Raw genomic sequence first — 23,143 nt, forward strand, 5'->3', positions numbered from 1 at the left:
CCAACAACAAGTGTAGAAGTAACAAATGTGTGTATGTGTGTAAGAGAAAGTGAGTGGGAGTGAGCGTGTGAAGCTGACAGATGCTTTGTGCATATATCAATGTAAGTGTGCATGTGTGTGGTTGTGTGTGTGTGTGTGTGTGTGTGTGTGTGTGTGTACTCAGCATCCTGAATAGAACAAAAAGTTCTATGAAGCAGAGCTAAAATATGTGTGGGAGGTGTGTGTGTGGGCATGCATGGATGAATATGAGAAGTTCATTTCTATATGTCCACATGTCCATCTGAAAGAAAAACTCCAAAACAGTTTATTAACATGAGAGCCACTAACCTGAACTATTTCATTTGTATTCTATTGATTCTGACATATATTATTTGTCTCATTTTAAGGATATTTTTATCAATTATTGATGTATAATTTGTCCCAGATGTTTAATTTTTTCTTCCCTTTTCATTGGTTGCTGTGAATTTGATGCATGATGAAAGTCATCGCATGAAATGTTGCATCTGTAATAAACTCAGCGCTGACAGAATGTGGGAATTCAACCTCATTTGTTAACATGATTTCATTTTCCTACTTGTTCATGTCGAAATAACTTATCCAACCGTTCTGTCAACCAGAGTTTTACCACCTGTTGTTCTTTAAGAAAGTTGTAATATAATCATTAAAAAACATTCTGTAACAGTTTCAGTTTGTGCCGTGCACCACTTTATACGCAGCCTTTTCTCACACAGTGAAGAATCTGGAACTAATTGTGTGTGTGCGATGCTTTGTCCACACACACAAATGTGTTTGCATGTTTCTAATATATGTCTCTCTACAGCTGCAGGTATGGTGCTTCTGCATCTGTGAGTGTTATTTATTTGCATGTCAGCAGGTATGTATATTATATGTTTAGCTTAGAGAGGTGTGTATGTGTCCAGCTGGAAACAGGGAAGCGTCTCTGGAGGCAGGAAACATGCAGAAGCAGCAGAGTTGTTCTTGGCATCGTGATTTATGTGCTGTGGAGACAATTTTTCTAACGGCACACCAACTGTCGACTCCGGAGATGTTAAAACTCAAAGTCACATAATCAACCTGTGAACTCTCTGACTTTGTTTTTCTAAAGATGCAATACTTTAATGTTGATTATGTGAGAAAAAAAACTATGTAACCTTGCTTGCTCTGAACTAAATGTCCAAAATGTAAACATCCATGTGATATGAGAATTATTTTCATAATGACAGTTTGCATGAATGTGACAGAAGTGTAACTTTCTGGCATAAAATATCAACTTGCTCTTGTTGGATCAACATTTCTAAAATTCCAACTTTTCCAGAATACAGTAATAAAGTCTTGTTTTTACAGTATTTTGTGTCTATAAACTCAGAAGTTTCATGTAGTTTTCTCAGCCCACCATGTTAGCGGCCTCTATAACCTCCTATTTGTGCAACTCTCTCTGTAATGTGTACACATTTCTATGCTGGAACACGACTGGACTTTTGGTCCGCTGTGTTGTAACACAATTGAAGATAAATTCATTTAGCGTTGTGCAACATGTAAGTGTGAAACAAAGTGCAACAAAAATGTACAAAGCTTCACATTTCAGTTGACGGCTGATGGTTAAACTATCATTTTTTAGTCATCATTTTGACAATTTAACCCCTTAACATCCACCCTTTTTTATAGAATTTTCACCTATTTGGCATACCCAAATGGAAAAGCTCATAACAGAAGAACTGTAAGGTCATGATACATATATTAGGCTTCATCTGACAAGTGACATCTTCTAGTTTCTGGAAATGTGTTTGTTTAGCATGAGGCTAAAACACCAACAAAACTACATCAGTTCAAATAAGGCTCAAAAAAGTGTTTTTGGTCCTCGTCTATCATGAGTCATATTTGAATAACAATAAATAGGACATGCTTTATGCCAGAACTATGCAAAACACCATAAACTTTTTACATCTTTTCAACCTGTATAATATCCCAGACCTCTAGGCCGAACCTTAGGGGAGCTCTGGAGTTTTTAGTTTGTGGTGTCACTGGTGTCCCTGAACCTGTCCAATCATCTCCAATTGGCCAAATTGTGCCGATTGCTTTTACTCATTACGGTGTGATGCTACCGCTTACAACCGGCTTAAGCCGGTCCCCGGCGACCTGGTGGATGTTAAAATGTTTTTTCTAGAGCTTTCAGTCACATCTCTTGACCCTCATCAGCGGATGGACTTCTCATTTGTTGGTTTGGTTTAGTCGTTATCATGTGACATAAATACAGACTTCCGGTCTCTGTGACAACTGAGCCATATCCATCTGCCAGGAGAAGAAGAAGGCCATGAGTTTTTTTTTCCCAAACCAATATTTCCAAGCTCAGTACTGGACCTTCAAACTCAAAATATTCATCCTCTTGTGACTGGCACAACAGCCTGATAGTTGTATCTCTGATATGGTTTAATCATATATGAAAGTATATTCTGATAACCTGGAGTGAGTGAAACATTTAAGATGTTAACAGTAATATGATCTATGGTCTGGTAACAAACCTAAAAGTGCAATCTGTAAATGTTTTGTGTCCTAAATGTACCTGAGCCTGACATTGTGTGTATGTTGGTGTGTAAAGCAGGGCAGCACATGTATGACATGGACCTAAGAAGCTGCGTTCAAAGCCATGCAGAGAGCGTCGGGGGTTCAGGGGGGAATAAAAGGGGGAAAAGCAACGCCGAGGAAAAAACAGGAATTCACGGAGGTCATGTTAAAAAGGTTTATTTCAACAACTGTCTGAATCTCGTTTGTTTATTCTCTGGTTGAAGTCCCAAAAAAGTACAAAAAAAAAAAAACAAAAAAAAAACAAGTACATCAAAGGATTAGAAATCACATCAATGAAAACCAAGACACATTGTGTTGCTTCTTTTTAAATCAATCCAAGCAAATTTTTTTTTTTTTTTCCAATATTTATACATACTCACTGGATTAGTCAGACAAACATCAAAACCTCTCAGTAGCTTTATCTTAACTTTTTTTTTCTTTACAATGACATTTTACGTACTTTTTAAACTTCTGTATGATTTCTTTCTTTTTACAAAATACACCAATGCAGGCAGGGGAAGGTGTGTATGTGTGTATACATATAAGCGTGTTTTATGTTTTCATCTTTTCACTGTATGTGTATGCTTCTTATGTGTGTGTGTGTGTGTGTGTGCGTGTGCGTGTGTGTGTGCAGGTAAGAGAGATAGAGTGACAGCAACAAGGGGGGGGGGGGGGGGGGGGGGGGGGCGGGGCTGCGAAACAGGGGCATGAGTGGATGTAAGGGGGGAAGTTGCAAGACGGCGGCAGGGGTGCGGTTTTTTGGGGGGGGCAGGGTTACTCTCAGCTGGGGGGGCAGTGGTGGTGTCGGCGGCGGTGGTGGTGTACGTTTTTTTTGCAGCGGCCTGGGCCGCTTGGTGGCAGTGTTGCCGTGTCGGAGACGGTTGCAGACTGGGTTGGTTGGCTGGTACGTTGGCAGGCTGGTTGGTTGGTTGGTTGGTTGGTTGGTTGACCGGTTAGGCGCACTCGGCAACGGGCGGACGGACGGACGGACGGAGAGCAGGGAGGGGTTTGGGGCTCACGTTGCCGGCGCACCTTGTCGTTTTCAGTGTCGTGTTGTCAGGTTGCTGGGGTTGTTTTGTTTTTTTGTTTTGTTTTCACATCATGTTGTTCTGCAGTGAGTTTACCTCCGAGGAGTTCTCCTCGCCCAGGACCTTGTGGTTCTCGTGTTTGGGGGTCAGAGAGTTGTGGATGTTGAGGGAGTCATCCTCCTTGGACGGTGCCTTCACCGGGTCCTCCAGCTTGTTCTGGGAATTAGGATCATCCTACCCAGGGAGGGGCAGAGGTGGAGGGGTAGGGGGTAGAAAGCACAGTTAGAACCACAACAACAGATAAACTGTTTGTCTCAGTCGTGTTTTACAGCAACTCTGAGCCTGTCGATTGGTGGAAAACTTTGCTTTTGAATCCTTTTAAATCCTCTTTAGCAAATTCTGACTAAACCACCAGAAGTGGATTTCTTTAAAGACTACATTCATCTTTGCTTAAGTCAATAACAAAGACAACCAGGCCTTTAATGTTTCTGCACCTTACAATTTACATCCAATGCCAATGTTCAATTCATGAAGTAATGTCTACATGTAGCGAGGCATAGAGGGTGTAGAGGTTGGGGGGGTGGTCTAGCACATCTGATTTTCATGCAAGAGACCAGAGTTCACGTCCCATCATAGACCGTCCTTTTATTAACCTTTACTACAATCTTAACCAAGTGCTTTAGTTGCCTAAACTCAGCCATACTGTATTTACAGTAGTTGCTACAAGCAGATATTGTAGAAAACAAGAACTTTAAAAACATTGGCACTGGACATAATCCAAGGTTTTGCAGAATCATCCGACAATCTTGTCTGGTGATAGAGTTGAAGAAAACAAAGATGAATTTAGGCTTAATATGCTTTGAAAGAATCTCAAATCTCGGATTCGTCTTTTATTCATCATGCACTGCAACAGAATTTCATGTTCCACCTTCATGCTTTAAAGGACCGCACCAGTGTGTTTGCAAGTTTTAGCTCCATAACTACAAACATCGAGTCATTCATTTTTTTTTAAGGTTTTTGCCAGACGACCGCTGTGTTTTTTTGCAGAGCTCTCTGTGTTGGAGTCCCCGCTGCGTAAACACACTGCCTCCATTCAAATGAACGGTAGGGATGCATTTTTTTCATGCAGAGCTGGAGTCGGTCTGAAAGCCCCCTTATGGTTAAGTCATTATGCTGCAGAGGCAACGGCAACACCTCACAAATCTCAACAACGCAGCTGAGATTACAAAAAGACGACAAAAAAACCCAAAAGGTAAATGTTCATAAAAGAAACAGTCATGGCAACATATGTTTTATTGGTAGTAAATGGTCTAAAACATGCAAAATCACTGGTACGGTCCTTTAAATACTAAAAGAATGCAGCAAAATGCCGTAAAAAAATATTCAACAAAATCAAATTGTAGCTGTTTTATCGTTGCTTCAAGCAATTTTAGTCGCAGCCATTTGAGCTGCTCTGGTTTGGAGGCTCCTCTGTTTGACAGCCGTCATGCTCAGCTGGCATGTTGTGTTTTTGTTGAGGAGACGTTGAGGTGAGCTGCATGAGCGACAACATCCCAAAAAATCCCCCCTCCCAATCCCCCCCCTTCAGGCAATCCAGGAAGCACATGCACATCCACATGCAAGACCCCCCTTTACAGTACGTCCTATCTAATAATCGCTCATGCAGAACGCCACGTCTCCTCCCGCTTCACCTCCTCCGTCCATTTATTATCCCAAAACAGAACAAAATAAAACAAAAAAAAAAGAATATCAGCCACAAATGAACCGACTGTCCGCTCTGGCCGATTATCTGTGGGTACCACCGTCATACATACCCAAACAGTTGCTGGAGGGGAAAAAAAAAAAAGCAGTGTTTTTTTTTAAGAGGTTTCAATTCATCTGAATTTAATTAAGGTCACAGGGAAAAATTGATTGCAGGGTCCATTTTGACTCTGTTTTTCCAGCCTTTTATCCCCATTAATATTGCATGGCATCATCGACTGTGCTGCGCCGAGGCATCCTGGGGCGTCTGTCTGCGCCTCTTAGTTCGCGACACACACACATACATCCATACTCACAGACACACATGCTGGTGAGATAGACACATTCATTCAGACACACACAGGTTGGCAGGCTCACTGATCGTCACACACACACACACACACACGCTAACATCAAATTCCAGACCCTGAGGGCTGTGCCATTTACAAACACACCCTAATTGAATGTTTGCGTTTGAATTCAATGGCACTTTTAGAAAAAGGAAGAGCAGTGAGAGCATTTACCCGCTGGCTGTTGGCCTAGATAGTAACTTCAGGCAGGACGTGCGGATACGTCACTTCCATGGTTACGGGATAGGGGCCCTCTGTCCTCCCGTCAGCGTGAAACTGTAAAATGTTTTTTGTTTGTTGGATTTCATTGTTGTGCATGGTTGGAAGGGGGGTGGCGGCGGAGGGGGGTTGTGGGAGGCACAGAGTCACAAGGACTTTAGACTGGGTGTCATTTTGAAGGGGGAGTGGGAACAGAGATAAACAGGGTTCTGATGATGATGATGATGATGATAGAGGCACAGGGACAGTTTCTGATGTCCTTTTGTCTTTTAGTGGGCTGGTGTTTGTTTAACGGTGCTACATGACAGCATCAGGAACTTTTAAGACATTGGTAGGATTATTATAAACTAATGAGACATCTGCTACCAGCCTCCGCTCCATTTCTTGACGTGAGGGGGGAACTCCGGAGTCCAGAGACACAACAAACGCTTTTAGAAGTCAAAGCAGATGGAGAAATCCTTTCCAACATGTTTATCCTCTTAAAGCCCCTATATATAGACTTTTTATTAATATTTAATCATGTGAGAGCATGCCATTTTGCTTGTAGGAAAATAGGAACAGTCTGTATTGTCCCTTTTATTCTGTTTTAGCCATGGCGGTGGTTCTAGAGACGGCAATGTTGGTTTGTCAGTCCACCACTTTTCCTCTAGAACCACATTGAGGCTGACATTTATAGTTTTGAGTGAAATGTCTTGACAATGGTTGGATGAAATTTTGTTACACGCAACTTTGGTGATCCTCTGACTTCATCCAGCGCTGTCAGATCAAATTTTTTTATTTGTCCACTATGGTTTCAAATCAAATGCCTGACATTTCCACCAGCTCAGCTGTACTTTGTATTTACTGCTAATTTAGCAAATGTTAGTGTGCAAACATGCTACTGCAGTGTCAAAATACAGCATGCTACAGAGCTGCTAGCATGGCTGTGGACTTGCAGACTTGTTAAACTACCGTTAGTAGTTACCAAAGTCAGAAATATAATTCAAGAAATGTAAAAAGAGAAAATCTTTATCGGATGAAGCGATTAGCTTCTTTGCAGGAAGTGATGGGGTTTGTGGGAAATGTGGTCCTACATTTGTGTGATTTTAGCTAGCCATCGTCTTGAATGCATAGATATTATGCTAACGTGTTGACTGATTTGGTAATAACACATGTATTTTTATGCTTAAAATGAAATGTATAGCTCAATATCCTTTTTTATTTGTCTCTGCTTGGCGTCAAGGTGCAGGCAGGTGGTCTGAGAGTTTGTGTTTGTATCGGGATCAGTATTCTTCAGCTGTTCAAACGTGTTTTACATTTAGAGTGTTTCAGAGTCAATGCACCTGTGTGTTTGTTAGCATTATTGTTCATTAGTCAGTTTTTATGCTTGGGCACATACACTTCAGATTAAAATATTTGTATTGGTGCGGGATGTGTGTTAGCCTGCCTGTGCTACTCGCTTCATGACTCCATGCATGTGTGTAAACAATTTGTTTGTGGCTTGTTTGTTTATTGACAGGCTGTTTGTCTCCCAGTATATATATGTGTCAATATTAAGTTGCATTCAAGAGTGTGTTTGTGTCAGGTTTGTATGCATATATGAGCCTCTGTGGAATATAAACAGGGCTGGTAAAAGATGTTTCAGCACAGCCTTTCGAACAGGGACGGTTTTATCATATGCCTGTAAAGTTCTCTTAACTGGCCATGAAAGTGTGTCTCCAAACAATAACTGAGCATTAAAAAAATTCCGGGACCATCTCCATAAAATTTAACTGTAAGTCTTTATTTATCCATTCTACTGGATGCCTGCAGTGTTTAGACTTAAAAGTTAATTCAGTTTTGATCAGTCAGTCGATGGAAATGAAATCCTCTTAGAAATTACGACCAGCTCTGCCCAGTCAATTCATTTTCTGTGTTGAATTTATTTAGTATTGACAACAACAAAAAAAAAACAAAAAAACAATTCCATTTCACCGCTTGCTGCAGAGGAAACCGTGTGGCCAGACTGGAGGGAAGATTGAGGCCAAGCGGAGGTTCAATCTACCACAGTGAATGAAACACAAAGCGTTCAATTTCTACAGGGAAACAAGTGCTTTTGTTCAGAAATGACTGGTGTGTGTGTGTGTGTGTGTTGACTGTATGCAAAAATGTCTGCGTGCTGTGTATGTTTGTGTGTGGTTCAGTTTCTCTAAATTCCGCCTTTTCTAGACAAACAGCAGGGGTTTTCTTCTTCTTTTTCCATTAAAAGCCTCAGTGTGTGTGTGTGTGTGTGTGTGTGTGTGTGTGTGTGTGTGTGTGGCCGCAGTGGTACCTCAGCTGTCTGGACGTGTGACAAGGCCCTTACAAGGTCAACAGGCTCCCACTGCAGGAGCCATGCAGGTTTTTTTTCTTTGCTGTTTATATTTTTTTTGGATATTACCTCCAGGCTCTGCAGCCTTTTATTAGATACGTGTTAATTCTCTGTATAGACTTGATTTCAATGTTAAAATGAGGCACTAGCTTCATTAGGGGACTGTTCCAGGTTTAGTTTTTACAAACAAATACATTCACAGACACACATTTAGATACAGTTTTGTCTAGAGACTAGTGCAGCAGGGGTGTCGCTTCTAATGTTTTGGGGGTTTTTGAGCAGATAAGAGCAGAGCAGGTTAGTTTCTTTTGTTTGATGACAGGTTTTAGTCTCTCAGACTCTTCTTCTGGTTGTAATTATTGTATTTCAGGCTCTTTTTTCCTTTGTAGTTCGCCTCTTGTTTCTGTTATTTGTATACTTAAGTTAATTACAACCAATCCTTGTAATAAATCTGGTTTTATTTTGTTTCTTTCCCCTAGAGAGCTGGGTTACAACACTAACCCTGACATCAGTTTTAATGCTAAATTCAGTATAAACATCACAGAAACTACCAACAAACTAACTTAAGTTGCATAAAATATGTGTTTTATGTGAGGAAGAATGCATTAATACTTCATCAGTATTGGTGTTTGTTTGCATCCTTATGAGCATTAACTGGAGTTCATAGTTCACTCTTTTTTTTTTATACATTTACAGCCAAAAAACGTTTGTAAACCTTTCATAAGTCAAGTTAAAGTCTCCTTCCACTCAATAATCTGTTTTTCTTCTTGTTCCTACAGTTGGATGTTTGAGCTTCACCGTGCAGAATGATGTTTGTGTAAAGTTTGACACTAGAAGGCTGTTTTCACATTCATCTGCTGAAAGTGGAAAGTTTCTTTGTGCTGATTGAAAATCGGATTTTAAGGGGCGGGCCTACGAGCAGGATTTGTGACATCACAAGTTTGGAGCCAATTGTGGTCCAGTATGCAATTTACACACATGTGATGTGGAAACTTTTATCCTCCAGCGCACATACACTGAGAATGGACTTTTCAGTGAAGTAGGAGACATCTTGTGTCCAACAGTTGAACTTCTTAAATGAAATATATTTGCATATTTATTGAATTTTTAATAAGGGAGAAGGAGTAGATGCCATTTAAAGGATTTTAAAGTGATAATTATACTTTTTTTGTGGAAAAACTGTATCAGACACATATTATTGTTCCAAGTAGCATATTTATATACATCTTAATACATGTCTGGAGGGAATCTTTAAGTTTATTCAGTTCTAACAGGTGATATTATTTGTGTAAATCTGTCTTTTGTTTTGTTTTCTGACCGACTGATCATGATTTTTTGTCATTTTTCAATGGTGGGGGGTAAAACTTGGATCAATCCACTGATAGTTGAGATATAGGGTGACTGACAGGGCCACAGTAACAATGAGAGAGCTGTTTGGGAAGGTGAGAAGGGGGGAGGGGGGCAGGACTATCTGACAACGTGGCAGGACGGGGGGGGATTCAGTCTTACCTCACAGTCGGACTCCTCTTTGGTCTTACACTCCCAGGTGTATCTGCTCATGGTTTTCTGAGGGGAGGGGGATGGGGCAAAGGGTTATACTCCTCAAAACCATACAAGGCATCCTCAGAGAAAGACAGAGATGGAAAGATGAGAGGCAGAACGAGGAGAGACTGATCGAAGTGGACAGAGAGAGAGAAGACGAGTGGGAGGAGTGACAGCTCAGAGACGATACAGAGAGATTAGGTAGCAAGGAAGAGAAGGCAGACGGGAAGAGATAGAAGCAGACAGATAAAATAGACAGAGAAAGATCGAGTGTTGGAGATCGAGTGTTGGAGACAGAGACCCAATAGTAGGAGACTTCCTTTCAGACGTCAGCTGATATTCCCAGCTGGCTACAGTATCTCTGAGGTAGACTCAGACTCTCTGGTGCTGCCTGGTCGTTATTCTTTATCACCACAGTAAATACAGGTTTGGATATTTATGATGAGGCTCTCGACCATCGTGACAAAGAGCTGTTAGTTTGGAAGGGAATTGAGGTTATTTGCTTTATTAGTGAGTGTATTTTGGGTTTATTTTGGGGGGGAAACTGTATGGTTTTTGGTTTGGGGAAGTCTTGGGCAAAGGTGAGTTTTGTATGTGGTTGGAAAATGTGTTAGAAAATAAATCTGGGTTGAATAGTAGTTGGAAATATTTGTGTTATGTTTGTTTTTGGTTTTAAATTGACAGACAGAAGGGCAGAATGTGCCACATCTGGACCATACAGAGAAAGAGAGTTTACACCAAAATGATATTCAGACACTTTGCTGTGACTGACTGAACTCATTTGTCCCTAGAGTTGGGGTCCGATAGCATTTTACCAGATCTGAATCCAGTATCCAGTCCATTTATCAAATAGGTTTAGCTTTCAACACTTGCAACATAAGTAAATAAATATAGATAAAAATATCAAACTTCTGTCATTGTAAAGATTAAACAAACAAGATATTAGATGTTAATTGATCCAGATCCAGGGCAGCTGTTTCTCGTCTTAATGCTAAGCTAAGCTAACTATTTCTGGGCTCTAGCTTCATATTTACCATACAGACATGAAGCTGATCCTCTCATCTAAAACTTGGCAAGAAAGCAAATAAATATGTCTTTTGGCTTAAAAGACAGAAACATTACAGTTTTGAGTGGTAGCTTGATTAAAGTTCACAACCTGAAACCTTTGCACACTTTATTTTTCCCAATCTACTTGCTCCAAATACTGGACGTCCAGATTCAGTTGCATTAAGCTTAAAATGTTAAAATGCTTGAAACCAAAGCAAAAACTGGAGAATCAGATTACTTAAATTGATGTGAAATCAGACTGTTTCACACTCAACTCACCATCCAGTTGTCTTTCTTTAGCAAACAGAATGTGATGCTTACACGTTAAGCAAGTTTAATTTTGGCGTTTGAGAAAGTTATTTACAGAATTAACATTAATTAATTAACTACAGCGGATATATATCCAGTGAAATCAACGGTCAGCGTTGACTAAAATTGAGAATCTAGCTACCTGAATAGCAAATACGGGCATTTTGCCAAAATGAAACCAGATCAAAAATATAACCAGGTATCAGAACCCAACTCAGTTCGTTACCTAAATGTCCAATAAACAAACAAACTAAAAAAAAAAACATGTTAAGCATTTACAAATACTATTCAATCCAGTGGATGAGCAGGGATTTTGGGGGCTGTGATATATAGGTGGTGTTGAGTTAGGAGGTTGAAATTTCAGAGATGTCGTTAAGAGATAACGATGGATGTTTTTTGCTACTGGGATTTGCTGGGATTTCTTGTCTGTTAGGGTTGTGAAAATGATATTTTGGTTGTGGTTAAAGGGAAGGGTGTGATGCTTTTTCCGCTAAAGAAATGTCTTAAACTGTAAAGATAGCATGAAAGAAATGAGAATTATAGAGGATCAACTAGTTGCTGTAACTTTAAAAGTTAACAAAACTACTGATGGAGCTGTTAGAGGGTGGTACCACATCTTAAGAAGACTAAAATTTAGAAAAACAAATTATAACAAAAACAACTCTACCTCAGTTGTAGCACTAGCTCTACCCATGCTGCTACAACGTTAGCGTTGCTGCTACTAGCTACCATGCTTCAGTTAGTGAGGCACCTGTCGGCTCTCTGCTGCCACCTGCAGGCGACAGCGAGGCGTTGCATCTCAGATGTTTATCCTGATCATCCCGACCATTTCTCACAAATATCCCACACCTTTAGCTTACCTGGTTGTGATGTCAATCCTTTTCCCCATGCACCCCCCCCCCCCCCCCCCCAGAAAACCAGAATAAACCATTTTTTTTAAAGCAGTCCCTCCCCCTTCCCCACCCGTTCTCAGGATAAACAAGTAAAGCAGACATTTTGTTATAAGTACAGCCTTGTAAACAGATAGCGAAGCAGATCTGCGGTGGCTGGCATGACCACCGGGTGGCGCATGTTAGCGACAGAGCAGGCATACCATGACATACCGATGCAAGAGGTGAAAAAAGAGAGAAAGCAGGTTAGAAAGAGATGAGGGTGGGGAGGGGTCGCAGTGAAGGATTCTGGGAGTTTTCTCTTAAAAAAAAAAGGTCAGGTTAAAGCCGGAGCGGCTGCGTAGCTGCACTGTGACAAGGACAGTCCATAAACGCTCAGTCTACATGGTTTCCGGGGGAATTTAACCTCTAACCCCGGCCGTGTTGTGTCCTAATTCACCCACTGAGGCGATTTATGCTGCATCTGCCCCTTTCTCAACATGCAATTACATGTTTCCTGGACATTGTTCAGTCAAAATTGATTAGGGGACATCCCTAATTAATGTAATTAATGCTTAAGGCTTTATTTTTATAGATATTTCCACATTGAAATGGTTTTAAATAAAGAGATTTTCTACAGTGGCTCCATAGAGTACTTCAATATTTTTGTCATCTCTTGTGTGTGTGTACCTGTATGTGTGTGTGTCTCGCCATCACCTTCAACACAGGATCAATAAGCAATAAACCAGGAAACTGAATCAATAAACACAATGAAACTATAAGGCTTGACAGCTGTCTTGTTGCCATGGTTACAGGCTGCAAGAGCTCAGTCACTCCTTGGATACTTGTTGCTATGAGCTGTTATATTTACCCCCCTGCTGACGTATAACGCAGGTACCGTTGAGGGTGCGGAGGAAGTATCAGTGTGTAAACGGGCGCATTTTCAGTTGTTATGTTTCTCTTTCCACCTGTGTGCATGTTTCACACATTTTTATGTCTTTATTTTAAATGCCTACATTGCATATACCTCACAATACTAATGCAAATATGACAAATTAATGCCATTCTGCACAGAAATGAATGGAAACCAATGGTTGTCTGTTACAGCAGAAAAGGTACAATCAAATTATATTCACTTGTGCTGTTTCATGTTCTTTTGTTTGTTCCTATGTTAATGTCAGTTGTATTTTGTATCAAGCAAGTGAAATCTAGCCCTTCTCCCATTTACTTTTGTTTTTATCCTTTATTTTAATTGCATTTATGTGTTTTAAATCAAGTTTCTGTTAATACTGTGTTCCTGCTGTTTGTTCTCATCAATGTCCTGTATCCTCCATTTTTATCACAGTGGGTGAAGCCAAATTTTCCACAATGTGTCAGTTAGAAACTCACTAACTAACTGACTGACAGTTATACTGTACATGTATATATATATATATATGTATAAGTTTTAGATTGAAAACGTTCTAGTTCTTAAGAAAGTTCGTTAAATGGTATAAAAACCACAATCTAAATGCATGACAGTCAGATAAAGACCATAAGGATCCAGATTTCTCCCATTTGAGAAAACTCCCACCATCCTTCCTCGAAATTCGACCCGCCCAACCCCCCCACTCCTTTAGCGTTTCACACCTCGGAGTATCGGAGAATACTCATGCCCATGCATTAGGGGGAAGGGGTTGGGGGTGGTCAGGGGGTCCCGGGCAGGGTTGGGTTGGGAGATGCAGAAAAAGGGGTGAGAGAGAGAGGCGAGAACCACGTTACCTGACAGATAATGTTATCATAGTAAGCCAATGCACGGGCATGAGGGACGTTAGGAGGGGTGTCGCACAGTTTCCTTACATTTGGGTGGGAGCCCTCAGCGATGGTGGACAGCGAGAAATTATCATTGTGCTGCTCCGATGAAGGCCGGTACTTACTGCTGGATGTCGGAGGACGGAGGGGAGGAGGGGGAGGTGGAGAGGATGTAGGGAGGAAGATGATGAGTGAAAGAAGAGAGATAGTGGGGAGAGAAGAAGAGGAGGATTTTGGAGGAAAAGTTTGGAGGAGTTGAAGAGGTGGAAAAGAGGAGAAAAACGATGGAAAGAAATCAAGATAGTGTGAGGAGGAGGAGTGTGGTGGAAGACAAAAAAAGGAAAGTTTGAGGAGTATATAGGACACTCAAGAGAAAGAGACAAGAAGGATGGAAAACAGGATCATACGGGAAGACAGAGAAGATAAGGAAAGAGAAGAAGGAGTAAAAGAGGGAAATTTGGGAAGATGAGAAAGACAGTTGGAAAGATAGAAAGGCAGTTTGAGGATTTGAGGAGGATCCAGGAGGAGGAATGATGAAGTGTGAGGAAGAGAGACGGGAGTGAATTGACATTTGCAGGCAATGATCCACAAGGTGAAAGGAGAAAAGAGCAAATCCAAAAAGGAGAAAAGAAATAAGACAAATGGAGAGACGGTGAAAGGAAATGGGACAAAAAGTCGTAGATGGGTACAAAGGAAGAAAAAGGGGGCAAGAAAAGGACAAATTTAGGAAAAGATTACATTGTTGGGGGGAAAAGAGAGAAAGAAAGTCAGAAAAAAAAGAGGGGGAGAAAAAAAAGCAAGAAAGCAGGATTAGTTTGACAGCAGTCTTCTGTTTGTGAAAATACAAACAGAAAAAAAAAACAGAGACACAAACAAATAATCTGTGATGCAACAAACTACTGTAGAATAAAAGGGGTTAATTTTTCATCAAATACAGGTTACAGTACCCGGCTGGCTCTTACTCCCCAAAGATGATAAACTTTGACTCACATTTTAAACGCTATTGTCCTGCTGAGACTCACGGAGAGAACTCAGCAGAGAGAAGAAAGACTATAGAGGGTTTTCTTTTTGTCTACTCAGCTAAAACATAATTCAGGTCCTTGGTAGGTAGTTGCATTTACACTTGTTCAAAAACTGAGAAAAAGCTGTAATGATGACACTTGTAATCTATAATGAAATGCTGTCAGGTCGGGTAGATTACTTTATAACGTCTTTCCATGTATTTAAGATGAAAAACTGCCTGTTTATTCATGTGTCCTTAGAAAATAAACTGAAAAAATAGAAAATTCTGTAAAATCTATGGGAAATATGAGACATATATCATGTGAAATTTCAACTACTTTCCTTGCTTTCAAGGTGGCAGCAGATGCAAGGCCATTTAGTGCTAAATATCATGGATGACTACATGTTAATAAAGCACTTAAACAGTGGATGAACCTGCAGTCAGTGGTGAGCAATGACAGCAAAAATTGAAGCCCTCTACGCACACGTGACAACAATTTTTAATCCGAAAGGATTTGACAACTGAAAAAAGCCAAATTACCATCTTTTAAAAGCTCACTGACGGACGTTCAGTCAGAGCTGTAAATTACATTAGCACACAACAGTCAGCGTGAAAAAGGATGTGATGTCGTGAGTCTGATGTGAGTGATAAATAAGCACCGAGCAGATGGAGCGCCCCGGTAGCTGAATGCCACATAACTGCAAATGTCCCTGGTTTGATTCCAGCCAAGGACCTTTGTTGCATGTCATACCCATTTTTTTTTTTTAATCATTTATGCAACTATAGCTGCTCAGCAAAGTAATACACTTGGGACACACATGGATGACTTCTGTGCTCTTGTCGTTCACCATCTTATCTGATCTCCTGAAAACTTGGTGTGCTACTTTAAAACAGATAAACACGGAGACTTTCATCTCGTCGGGGAAACTTCTTCGGGAGTTCCCTTTTGACTGAACTCTTTGAATTCCATCGTCTTTCTTCTTCTTCGTCTCCCAACTTCTCAAAGGGGAAGAGACGTTTGTCTCGGGGACTGAATGAAAAGGTAACTTTGACAAGAGTGTCACCGATTTGTCTCCTCTCTCTCTCGCAAATCTTCCTTCTCTTATATGAAACAGCTGTCATTTGCACGACGCCGATAAAAAAAACCTCCATTCTGAACATTTTAAGATACCAAGAAGAAGCATCAGCCGCCCTTAAACGTCTCATCATTGTGTTTCTCCCTCACATCTCTTCACTCCCCCGTCATATTCATAGTTAAAGAGGCCGTGATCTACTTCCTCAAAAAAAGCACTCGTCTTTCTGATCCGCATGCGAGCTTCCGTATTTATATTTCATGAACCCTGTGACAGGACAATCAAAGAGGTGGTAATGACGAGAGAGAAACCTGTTCTCCCATCGTCGCTTATGATCTTTCGCGCTCAGATTCTGTCACCGGAAACCAGGTTCGGACCTCTCACTCTGTTCTCCTTCTGCTGATACAAAATGCCAGTCACAAGTCATTCTTTCGTTCCTTTCCTCTTTTCCTACCTCAGTTTATAGCGCCTCTACATCTCCTTACTTCATTACCTTCCTTTCCCCATTGGTGCATCCTTTCCTTCCACTCATCCATGCTCACATCCCTTCTTTCCTCTCATTAATTTTTTTTTCTCACCCTCACTGTTTCTTTCTGCTTTTTCAGCTACAGTCTTTTTATGGCCACATTCACTCTCTGGACAGTATTTCATTGCTGAGCTGCAGTGGAGGGTTAGTAACATAAAGAGAGACTGAAAGACTGTAACTTTTGATCATATCCAGATGATATGACTGTCGATTATTGAGTTATTACTGCCAATGATGCTTTGCAGGTACATGTAATGAATTAGTGACTAGAGAACCTCACTGATGCAACACAAATGCTAAAACTGTTATTTTTTGCTGCAAGGCATGGGGCTGTGTTGGTCAGGGAGTATTATGATTCAGTTCTAGTAACAGATCCAGGATTATAAGGCCTCTGCGTTGGCAGTTTGGCTGCGTTTTTTCACACAGGGTTGAAGCCTGATAAGTGGAGCAGACAGAAATTGTGACATGCAAACAGGTGGTTAAATTCATGTTTACATCCATTCATGTCCAACCGTAGGCATGGATACCAGGCAGTCCCCACAATGATTGAGATAGGGCTGTGACTCACAATTATTTTCATTATTGACTAATCCGTCGATAATTTTCTCATTCTCTCATAATTGATTAGTCGTCTGAGCTACAAAATGTCAGAAAATGGTGAAAAAATTCAATCACTGTTTCCTGAACCTCAAGCTGCGACCTCAAATGTCTCGTTTGTCTCGACCAACAGTCCTCAACCCAAAGACATTCAGTTTACCACCAGAAAATTATAAAGAAACCAGAAAATATTCACAGTTAAGAAGCTGGAACCAGAGACTTGATCTGAGAATCGTCTAATCGATTAATTGTTGCAGCTCTAGATTGAGGTCTACAGTATAAAACAGGATCATGTGGCTTCATAATTCTGATGAAAAGAACATGTACAAATATTTGTGTGTGTACACACAGTTTGCTTCTGGTCACAGACAGCAAATATCGTGCGACTGTAGCAGCTCTGTCTGTAACTGTCATGTTTGAATAAAGCCATTAGAGAACATTTACGTAACACTGACCTACTGTAAGTTTAATTGCCAAAAAGCCATTACTTTAATGAACAGATGAAGCCGATGACGATACAAATTCTGACAATGTCTGGAAAAAGTCTCTCTGTCTTTCTTTCTTTCTCCATCTTTGACCAGGATGTTGGGTCTGATCTCGACTGCGGCAGAGAAACACTGCGACTGCAATTACCCACAGCAGATGGGGGAGTGTGGGAGTCTCGTGTATTCATGAGCCTTGTCAGCAGTGCACACACACACACACTCACACACACACACACACTCACACACACACTCTCCTCTCAATGTGTCATGCTAAGCTTTCTTCTCTCTTATTCCTCTTTCTTTCACTTTCTCTTTCCTCCTCTCCCTCCTGCAACAGTTCCTCCTTCACTCCCCTCTCCTCCCCCCGTTTCATCATGCCCTCCTTTTTACTCCTCTTATCTGTCACCCTCCTCCTCTACCACCTCCTCCTCTTCCTCTTCGCTCCTCTTCGATTTCTTTTAGCTGACCACTTGATGAGGCTGTGTTGTCTCTTTCATTCTGCACCCTGCCTCTACACACATACACACACACACACACACACACACACACACACACACACACACACCCCTCAGGTCGCACAGCTGTATGTAGGTCAACCCCGCCTGCCCCGTTCCTCCCTCCCTCCCCTTCTCCTGCTCAGACTGCCCTACTTTCAGCTGGATCCAGAGTACCAATGACATCATCCTTTTCTTTTTTTTTATTTATACACTTCCGTTAGCTAGCGTTACAGCCACTACTAGCTGCACCACTTTTCCTCCTCCGCCATCATCTTCCTCATCTTAATCTCCTTCGCTACGACTAGCATGATAACCTTCCCTGCAGAGTTAAAAATACACCCGTTAGTGCAGGATCTGGTGTTGAGGATTCAGTCCTTCGGTTCACATTTGCATCCACGGCGCTTGGTCGCATCCGCCGGGCTGCTGCTGCTCATCCTCGACGGTTCTGTTGCTAGGGAGATGGCCACTAAAACACCGGCTCCTGTCAGAGCAGCGCTGAAGCAACCGCCCCCATCCCCCCCCCCCTCCTCCCCTTCTTTTTTATATTCAAGCCAGCCCTTCAATATCTCTGTCACACTCATTTTCTCCTTTAGTTTACATTCAGTCCTCCTCCCTCTGATAGCCTTCTTCTCTTGCCATATTTCACACAAAAATGAAGGTTCCTCAATGGTTCTGTGGTTAAGGTTCCTATGTAGCACCTTTTTGACTCCAAGAAATGCTTGATAATATTAAAATATTATATTATAGGCTATACAGTAATGTAAATCAATATTTTCAACCTTTTTGCTGAATGAATAGTTTGATTAATGCATGCTTTTTTTTTTTTTTTCAGGTTGTTTAATTTGATTACAAGATGAGGCTTAAAGGATGAAAATATTTCAATATAGCATAAAGAAAATAAAAAAATAAAACTCTAAGAAAACAGACATGGTGATTAATTTATAATAATCATTTTCAAAATGTCAAATCCAAAATGTCTCACTTTAATGAAGTACTGTTTGTCTATTTTTCAGTCTTTAAACCTGCATTAATTGATTTTTTTGGCCACATCATCACCTAATTAGCAAACTGTTGATTATTTACACATAAAGCAGATCATCACTAGCATTCGTATGGATTCGTATTTTCTGACCACATGAATGTAAGTCCAATATTCACTCTCTTTTAGCTCTGTTTTGATCTCAACCAACCCTTGTGGGAAATATCTACACTGTGCTCACCAGCTAGTTGCTAACTTCCTGCTGCTGCTGCTAGAAAAGGACGCTGATGAAACTGAACGCTGTAAAACCAAAACAAAGAGCTAAAAGACAATAAAAAGCTCTGTAGAGCTGAGGGACATTTCAGAATCAGGTAATACTTCTCTGTGGGTTCGTCAGTATGAGTGACTCCTCTAACATTACATGGAGTCATTTGGTCCATCGTTAATTTAAAAATAGTCTTATTTTCTTCAGTGGGCATAAACTAAACACGGATTAACAAGTCATCAAGCATTTTTTGCAGCTTTGTCCGTGCTAGAGACTAAAAAAAGTCAGGATATCTGCATTGATTTTGACAGATTTTTTGTTTGTCTGCTGCAAGTCAGCTATCATCATAGAAGCTTACAAATAAATTGCTGGGATTTTCTTTTAAAAGCAAGTTTTGAAAAATCTGCCATTAATAATAATTCCAACCTGTTTTCAATAAGTTATTGTGTCCTGAAACAATTTGATTTACACTGGAAACATACTGAAACAATCTAACGGTCCTGAGAAACCAGAAGACTTTAAGGCCTCAATAAATCAAAAATTACTTGATAAGACGGAACATTTTTTGCAGCGTATCATGTGACTTCCTCAAGAGTCCTGATCCCCGGGTAGACTGAACTGAACTGATCTATATTTCGGTCTATATGAAGATTGTACATTATACAACACAGGAAATGTAAATGAAAGTATCACACTTCCTTGAATCATTCTTTTTAACATCATTAACATCATGTGCAAAAAACCATTTGCTACAAAGGCATTTTATGCAGGTTGCAGTAAGATTTGATCTTGCAACCCTTCTTTTTCTTTGGCTGCACTGTATATCTTTTATTCATAGAAATACCTCATGATGCTGTAAAAGAACCCTTTTATGGTTTTTCACAGAGCCTTTTTTTTTTTTTTTTTCTCCTGAGATTGCACAGCGGCTTTTCTCCCTCTTCTTGTTACCTCCCTCATCTGTCTTGTCATCTGGTTTTTCCACCGGCTGTTCGCCTTCAGCTCTCTCCGCCGCCCCTCCCACCTCCTTCCTACTGCATTCCTTCATTGTCTTCATCACTTCCTATTCAGCGGATCCATCCAATCCCTCCCACCTCCATCAGACTGTCTATCACTCTGTCGCCTTACTCTGTCGCCCCATCCCCCCCCCAAATCACCATCCTCTACCTCTGTCTCCTCTTCTCATCTCTGTTTCTCTGTCACTAACTTAAATGTGAGGTGATTCGAATTGCAGCATCTTCTTCACAACCTGATGCTTCAAGACTGTGCTGCAACTGAAAAGTAACAGGTTCAATCTGTGTCCTACGTCCTTGAGCGATGCACTCAACCTCTTCAATAAGTCTGAGTCATTCTTGAGTCGCTCTCGCCTGAAAATGTAACAACGACGTGAATTTATTGTTATGAAAAATAATTCCTGTGCTCAGGGCAGAAAAGCTTCATCTTTCTGCGCTCCTGTGAACAGATGCTGTTGTTTACTCCTTCTGCCTTCCCTTTTTTTTTAATGTTTAATTCACATGTTTATAAAAATGACTTACTCTGCTGTCAGCTCCTGTCATCCTACTGAAGGTATTCAAGCTTCTGCTGGTCAGTTTCCTTTTGTCGATTTTGTCGGTATGAGACTTTTTTGGAATTTCAAACATGGCTTCCTGTTGATCATTCGGATCTGATCAATACATTCCTGCTTGTTGCTTTCGTCTCACACAACTCACAACACAAATATCCACCACATGTTTACTCTGTGTAAACTTGTAAACGTCAAGATAATTTTCCATCTCTAAGACTTATTTCTACCCGCTGACATATTGATTGAATTTCAATGATGGATTAAAGTTGTTGGTTCCAAGGCCTCGTCTGTGTTTAGCTTTTGTATTTTATTTCTACTAAACTTCTCTCTCCCTCTGCTCTCTCTATCGACCGATCTGTCTCTGTCATTCTCTAAACTTCACACTAAATACAAAGCGGGGCAGCGGTTCGGCCCGGAGGCAGCGCCAGCCGAAGAAAACAAAGCTTTCTCGTTCAATCTTTAACATTGACGGGAGAAATCTACCACAGCCTAGACTCAAGACTGAGCTGGATAACTAATAATAAATCTGCTGCACCTGCCGGCGTGGCCAGAATGCCTTTGAACAAGGCACTTAAGACTTTGTGATTTGGTTTGATTGATCTTTTAAGCTCAGAGAAATGAATCAAAGACAAGCGCGGAGCCTGCAGGAGACAGAGTTTCACTTGGGTTTGTATGTTTCTTTATCAGAAACTTGCTACTCTGTGGGGTAGAAATGTCATCGCTTTCTTGAAAATCCCTTGTTACCTTGTTGTGAATGAATCTAAAGACTACAAACTCCAGGAATAGCCCAAAAAATGGAGTTTATAAAGATATATTTCCATGTTTTCTCTTCATGAATTGGAGTGGTTCGTGCAGAAAAAGAGGAGGATGAACTACTTCGCTCACCTCCGCTTGCGCAGCTTCTTGTTCTCCGTCTTGAGCACGTGGAGCTTCTTGGCGAAGCAGACGATGATCATGAAGAGCAGCAGAACCACCAGAGCCGAGGCGCCCACGGCCAGACACATCACCTGGAACTCGGTCACCACCGACTCGCAGCGAGCTCCCTTGTGCCAGATGTAATCCTGGACGTTACATCTGAGAGCGGAGAAGACAAGAGGACAGAGAGTCCAAGTTGAAAGGGAGTCAGGTGGAAGGAAAGACGGAGAGGAAAAACGGGGGGTCACAGGAAAGAAAGAGAAGTATGGAGACAGGGCAGAGAGGAAGGAGGGAGGATGAAAAGGTGAAAGGTGTGAAATAAAAGGAGTGGACAGGAAGAAAACAAAGACAAAGAGTGAGTAAGCATGAGAGTTTTTGCATTCATAGCGAGGTATTGTTCATACATTTAGCTTCTAAGCATCATTTAACAGCTTTAACATGCTTTAAAGCCTCCCTTTTCAAATTCAGTTTGCTTATGAACATTCAGGATTTCATTTCTATTCCCGATTATCTTTAACTGCTTTGGTGTGGAATCTGAAAAAAGCTCAAATGTTTCACAACATGTCGCATGTTACATAAGTCTTCCTGTGTTATTGTGAAGTAATCGACTGCAGACGTGTGAGCGTGACGGAAAAGCCCGCAGGTTTTGAGTGACGGTTCATACAAAAAGGATGATGTCATCACTTTGTGTGTCTTGAAAATAGCATGTGAACAAGTGAAACAGCCCCGGGGGCAATTATTCAGCTGTAAACACGCTCGCTGTCACACACACACAAACACCCTGTCAAACATACACAAACACAATCATAAAATACATTTGCACATAGGATCTAACACAATGCATACGGACATCCGTGTGTACATCCTGGGCACATATGTGGACACACACACACACACACACACAAAAACACACACACACACACACACAGCTGCCATCTGAGTCCCAGACTCCCTCCGTAGCCGTTTGGTAGAGTACGGTGTCTGCCCAGGGACATAAACGATGGAGGCAGATGGCTTTGTCTACACACTGTTAGGCGTGTAAAACAGCAAATCTATTTCATCGCTTAACGAGACCATCATGACGCTGCGAGCGACGTATTATTAAAGCGTATTATTCTTTCAATGTGACCGCAGGACTTATTTCTATTAAAAATATTCCATTTAAGGTTTATGTCAGATTTTAAAGATTAATGTAGTTGAAGAGATATATAGTGATTATATAAACATCTGTTCTTTGTGAATTAAATACAGATTGTGTTCTTATGTTTTAGAAAAATGTACACATAAAGAATAAACATGTGAAGTGATTGAACAAGAATGAAATTTATGGCCATGCTACTGAGTTGTAGCTGTAATGCTTATTATACACCAGAAAAGCAGAACTAGATGGATATAAAATGGAAAGAAAACAGCCTATTGTTAGAATCTCTCTACAAGTCGGACAAAAACTTAATGG

The 23,143-nt window shown here is 40.9% G+C and overlaps 1 protein-coding gene across 8 annotated transcripts in view; it reads right to left on the reverse strand.

Annotated features, from left to right (window-relative positions):
* Nucleotides 1–2,723: 2,723 nt before the first annotated feature.
* cspg5a (chondroitin sulfate proteoglycan 5a) overlaps nucleotides 2,724–23,143 on the reverse strand; it is a 59,869-nt gene continuing 39,449 nt past the window's right edge. For 2 of the 8 annotated variants that reach the window (XM_042423796.1, XM_042423794.1), the window contains 4 exons: nucleotides 21,658–21,846; nucleotides 13,835–13,913; nucleotides 9,738–9,794; nucleotides 2,724–3,824 (listed from right to left, as the gene is read on the reverse strand). In XM_042423796.1, the coding sequence (XP_042279730.1) occupies nucleotides 3,657–3,824; nucleotides 9,738–9,794; nucleotides 13,835–13,913; nucleotides 21,658–21,846 (493 nt within the window). In that variant the 3' untranslated portion in view covers nucleotides 2,724–3,656. Of the gene's footprint in view, nucleotides 3,825–9,737; nucleotides 9,795–13,756; nucleotides 13,914–21,657; nucleotides 21,847–23,143 lie in introns of all 8 variants that reach the window. The other 6 variants (XM_042423793.1, XM_042423795.1, XM_042423800.1 and 3 more) reach the window with 5 other exon arrangements.

This window comes from Thunnus maccoyii, chromosome 10 (genome assembly GCF_910596095.1).
Source record: "Thunnus maccoyii chromosome 10, fThuMac1.1, whole genome shotgun sequence".
Taxonomy (NCBI): Eukaryota; Metazoa; Chordata; class Actinopteri; order Scombriformes; family Scombridae; genus Thunnus; species Thunnus maccoyii.